General features: G+C 40.0%; 1 protein-coding gene across 3 annotated transcripts in view; it reads right to left on the reverse strand.

Annotated features, from left to right (window-relative positions):
• The window catches only part of LOC137286195 (myosin heavy chain, striated muscle-like), a 52,315-nt gene extending 48,145 nt beyond the window's left edge, over positions 1 to 4,170 (reverse strand). The window contains exon 1 of one of the 3 annotated variants that reach the window (XM_067817907.1): positions 3,806 to 4,170. In XM_067817907.1, coding sequence (XP_067674008.1) covers positions 3,806 to 3,911 — 106 coding nt within the window. In that variant the 5' untranslated portion in view covers positions 3,912 to 4,170. The remainder of the gene's footprint in view (positions 1 to 3,805) is intronic. The other 2 variants (XM_067817906.1, XM_067817905.1) reach the window with 2 other exon arrangements.
• Between the last annotated feature and the right edge of the window lie 1,872 nt (positions 4,171 to 6,042).

Below are 6,042 nucleotides of genomic sequence, written 5' to 3' on the forward strand. Positions count from 1 at the left end.
CTCCCGATCCCGTTAGTCGCCTCTTACGACAAGCATAGTCGCCTTTTATGGCGTGGGTTGCTGAAGGCCTTTTCTACCCCTGGACCTTCACGGGTCTCATCGGTGTAGTATGTGTGATCACATTCACCAGTTCGTTAGCAATGCACTCGTGTATGTTTAATGAGCAAAATCAGCATTTCTAATTATCAAAAACGTAACATATGCTTCCTGAAAATAACCAGTCTTTAGTTATTAATAAAACTGATGTGTGTTTATTAGGAATAATTAGTTATCACGAAGTTAGGATACACCTATTGAACATATTCGGAATTCATCGTCAATATATTGATAAGTGTTAAAAGAACATAATTTGCGCTCAGTTATCAATAATATATATATATGTGTGTGTGTGTGTGTGTGTGTGTGTGTGTGTGTGTGTGTGTGTGTGTGTGTGTGTGTGTGTGTGTGTGTGTGTGTGTGTTTTCAAGATAATAAGTACTCAGCTATCAGTTAAATAGTGCCTATTTGGCAGAATGGATATTGTTAAACTACTATGCCTTCATTAAACATAATCAGCATTATGTTACAAATAAACTAAAATAGCGTTTTTTGTACATTTTAAGCATTCCGTTATGAAGAAATACCTATAAGTTTATTGAACATTCCGTCATTCCGTTATCAATCAAGTAATATCATGACCATATTAAACAATGACTTGGCAGTGCAATAGTCAAACCTACGTTTCTGTTAGTGAACGCCGTGTATGTACATGGCAAGCCCAACAAATGGTGAAAGCAAAACCTTAAGAGTACTTAATGACTGGAGTTAATACTATGCTTACAGATTTACATGGGGATGTGTACACGTAATCAATGGTGATAGTTAAACCATTAAGTAAAAGATCGAATTTCAGGCAAAAGAAAAGCGTTTTGTTCCTATATGCCAACTACTGTCTAACGTATGAGTAATTAATAATTGTTAGACTCAAATTACGCCTAATTAATAACAATCGTTATAGGCGGCTCGCACTTAATCTCGTCTACTAGCCGGAAGTGCACAATGAGCATTCGTCAGTGTCACAGACCCAGAAACATATTAATGCCTCTTCAATCAGGCTTTGCTGTAATGCCGAGGCTCCAGTGAGGCCACATTGAAAATGGAGTTGTTTTTGTCATTAAAAGATAATATATTTTCAGACACTACGCGCCATGCATCTTTGAAGTTTTTGTTTGTCTGTTTGTTGTTTAACCTCGCATGCACTCAGCAATATTCGACCTGTATGACGGAATACTGGAAATAATCGAGTCTGAGCCAGACAATCTAGTGATCAACAGCGTTAGCATCGACTTAAACAACTGAGATATTGAAATATCTGGTGTCAAAAAAGTCAGGGAACCTGACCGATCTCTCAGAACAAGTATGATGTGGTGATGACCAATTCTAGCCCGGGTTGGCCTGTATGAATGCTCAGCAGGTCTGCATACACACGAGATCATAGCGTTACTTCTCAGAAACTCACCTTTGGGGGAAATGAAACAGAACCTCTTGTTGATTATATCATATATATATATTTCAGTTTTAATGTATGAATTAGCGATACTTTGTCTAAAACATTCACTTTAGTGGTATTAAATAATCACTCAAATCACTTTCTTCTCATAGTTGTATATTTCAAAATATAATTTGAATGAAAACTTTAAATAAAATAATTATGATCGCATATTACATATGAAATCATATAATAATAAATCCATCTATTGACAAAAGTAAGCAAAAGCACATTTAACTGTTACAATAACACAGATGACTGTTTTCACAAACTAGTGTCCCCAGCCATGATATTGCTGGAATATTGCTAAAAGCGGCGTAAAACTAAACTCACTCCCTCACAAACTGTTGCAGAAATGAGTGATTGTTAAAAAGGCCTAATTTACGTTAAGATTGTTTCATTTTTATAATTACCAATTATATTTTAAAACTCTTGGTATTTCCCCTCAATTCATAATACAACTGAGGGTGTAGGACCGGTTGTGCAAGTAGATATATATTGTAGAGATACATGATCCACTGTCATGACCTGACTGGAAGCACTTATAAAGGATCAGTGTACCCCATTCAGCTTTAAGCAACAATAGGCAATTATACGGTGGTAACCTCCCCCAGATCATACTGGCAACAGATTATGGCCCAACGACCTTGAAGGTGTAATTCTAAGGTGATTAGTCGAGTGCTTAAACATCTTGCTGGGAATGAGAGCTGCACCTTACACGCTTAAATTAGCTAGAAAGACGTAATCAGAAAAGATCACGCAAAGGCTAAAACCTGTTGGATAATGGCTGTAAATGTATGATAATGTATATTTTAGAGGAGATACATTTTCTAAGATAGCTTGTACAACAGCACCTTGGGTTCATATGCACAAACCGGCATTAACCTTATGATGATCCCAACTCTCACTCTCTATATAGGCTTAATATCGTGTTAGCTATACGATCGCTTTATGTAAGTTGGCGCTGACTAAACTGAGGATCGGGTGGCTACAATGCATGCACAGGGTCCACTTTAACAAAGTGATAGGGCTGTCGTAAGTCTGTATTAAAGTGGGGCGGTGGAGTAGCCCAGTGGTTAGAGCGTTCTGTAGTCACACCGAAGACCTGGGTTCGATTCCCTACATGGGTACAAAATGTGAAGCCCATTTCTGGTGTCCCCCGTGTGATGTTGCTGAAACATTACTAAAAGCGACTTAAAACCCATCTCACTCACAATATTACAGTTTTGGTGATACGACCATCCTAGCGCTATGATCGCTTTGTGCACTTCAACACTGATTGATTGTATGTCACCGTACCCTGGAGGAGTGGGTCAGTCATACTATCAACTGTTTGCCGGTCTGACCTCCATATGATTTAGTTGAAAACTTGCTGACTCAACATTCGTTCACAAGCACCCAACCTGTCCCGATTTCACCACAAAGGTGGTCCCTGATTCGAGTGTACGCTTATGCAAGCTTAATCGAACCTCGAGCACCTGCGTCGATTGTTTTGTCCAGGGGAACAGACACCTATACACAGCTCCAAAACTGTAACACTAACACACCTGTCTGAGCAAAAGGATCATTATCGATCTGCTTTATCGGCCGTGATTCATGGCGAGTAACCGGGGTGTATGTTGACAGGAACGCTGAAATTTAATGGGGAACATGGTGTCCTGTTGCCGTCTTGTGAACGGAAACGTTCGTGACACCATGACCACATAACCAATTAGTGCCGACTGTAAACACTTACCTGCGTCGTAGAGCATGTCAATCTAAACATCAACGCTTCTGGTAATATCAATAAATAATAATTGAATGCTTTTGTAGATTATACAAACACACACATGCCCAAATATATCACATTTGCTGTCTTCGTGACTGATCACTCTGCGGTCAGTTGTCATCATTCTGACGATCATGGAACATTTTTCAGGATATATTTTGTGTGAATGTTTATACTATAGAAGTCTATAAATGAAATGTCACATGTTATTTTATAATTTGAATACTGAAAAGAATAATACGGGTGTTAGTATAAGCGATGAAGTGGTGGCAGCAACACATAACTCGATGTCCTGTTGATGTCAAACTATTGTCGTACTGTCGTACCAAACACCTTTCGTCTAGTCCACTTATGAACCCCAGGTACTCTGCGTGTTTGGTGACCTTAATATTCCTATAAAGGAAATAGTTTCATGATAGGAAATATATAAATGCAATTAATTAATCTTTACTTATAGTCATTAGATTATCAGTGAACAACAGTTTCGCCATTTCCCCGCGTTTGTTTACCTTTAAGGTCAGCGCCGTTTACTGTTACAATATCTTCCAGGCATTTATTTCCCTCTGTGTTGCTGTCAGTCTGGCATCTGGTTCCTGCGGTATCCGACTCATCCATGTTTATTGCACAAGTTGATCCAACCAACAACTCAACACTTCTGCCGCGAGGAGCAGACGACACGTTTCCACACCAGGCCCAGTCGCCCGTCACAGCAGAACAGCAGGGTTAGACATGCTCCTCCTTAATCCGGTCCCTGTAAGCTTGTTAAATCCAGGTATTTGTAAGTATTAAGCAAGCAGAAACTCCAAATATTCAGAAACAAAAGTGATCCCTCTACACGGACTAAACCAGCACACCCGCAAAGACCAGACGATCTGAGACTCCTGATGCCCGTAACCAAGAGCTTATACTCATATCCCTTCACAAACGGGCCCGTCCTTATAGGTGTGTTGAGTGAATACTACTTCACTTTGTTAAAATATAGATCTTCTTAATGGTTTGGCAGGTCAACGCGCAGCCCCATGACAGAGTGTTTTTTCATGCTTATGACTGTTGTCATATTGTCATAAATCATTCAAACATAAACGCCGATTCCGCCGAGTCGAGAGGGCAGAAGATCGAAGATTCGTCATTACAAATAATTATGATGAAAGAAATCGCTGAACTGGTTTTGAATAGACCAATAATAAATTATGCATCGAGCATGGAGGGATGAATACGTTCCATTATTCCGTGCGTGTGTGAGTTCTGTTATTGGCAACGAGTGACGCAACACGCCTATAAGAGCTTGTAGTCACTGTTCATTATGTCTATGTTTAGTTTCATGGAAAGAACAATAGCGTGTTGAATGAACTTAGTTAATGAGAGTTAATGAAAGGTTAAAGAATCACAATGACTACACCTTCGTACGTTGCGCGTTTGGTCTGCATAAGTTCCAACTGGGCAGATTGATGCTCAGTGTTGATCACTGGTATGCGCCCTCTCTCTCTCTCTCTCTCTCTCTCTCTCTCTCTCTCTCTCTCTCTCTCTCTCTCTCTCTCTCTCTCTCTCTCTCTCTCTCTCTCTCTCTCTCTCTCTCTCTCTCTCTCTCTCTCTCTCTCTCTCTCTCTCTCTGATCCTTAAGTTGATACCTTTTGTTACAACAAATTGACGACATGAATAAAAGATGAGATAAGACAATTGCATGTCCTAACTGCTTGGAAACCAGAAACGCTATTGATAACAGAATGGAATTACCCTTTCACGGGAGTACAATGATATCAGATTTATGTAAAATGCTTTGCGTATTTTGTAGGCCAATGATACTTTTATTTGATCACGTGTAAAAAGTATTGATTACTTCTTTCGCAAAGAAATATCATGTTTGTTCTCATCCATATCCTGGATAAATGGGTATGTTAGCTGTAAAATTAACCTTATGAATTAAAAAAAACATGATCTTTTATTCAATAAAAACACCACTAGAAACAAGCAATTTTTGAGAACTCTTGTCTGTTTCGTGGTAGGATCTATATATGAGGATTCAGAATGGCTAAACACGATGACACCAAGCTTCCAATAACTCTTCTGTAACATTCAGCCTTTCGTGTCTTTTTCCCATGTCCGACCCGTGAAGACCCGAGGTCTTCCGCAACCCATGATTGCTGTAAAAGATGACTGCTTGTCGTAAGAAGCGACTTAACGGGATCGGGTGGTCAGGTTCGCTGACTTGGCTGACACACATCATCGTATCCCAATTGCGCAGATCGATAGTCATGATGTTGATCACTGGATTGTCTAGTCCAGACTCGATTATTTACACACTGCCGCCATATACTAGTAAGTGGACTATTGCTGAGTGCGGCGTAAAACTAAATTCACTCACTCGAGAGTATCTCCACTTTTGAGGTACTCTCGAGCATGCTCCTTCTTCGAAGGGTAGCCCAAAAGCTGTGTGATCATCCTGACAGCATCAAAGCCCTTTGCAAAACTCGCCCAACGTTTTATGGTACATAGACATATTTAGGTTATTTAAAGATGTGATGCACCAGAGAGAAAGATGTTCGATGTTCAGTTCCCTATTTTGATGTTTTCACGTGAACAGTGGACTTGCCTTTAAATGTGTTTGACCGCCGGTGGGGCAGGATACGCTCACCTCCTCGAGATCACCCTGAACGATCACTAAACCCGTGAAGATCCGGGTGAGAATTGATCTTCAATAACCCATGTTTGTCATAAGAGGCGACTAATGGGATCGGGTGGTCAGGCT

Source organism: Haliotis asinina, chromosome 6, assembly GCF_037392515.1.
Source record: "Haliotis asinina isolate JCU_RB_2024 chromosome 6, JCU_Hal_asi_v2, whole genome shotgun sequence".
Lineage (NCBI taxonomy): Eukaryota > Metazoa > Mollusca > Gastropoda > Lepetellida > Haliotidae > Haliotis > Haliotis asinina.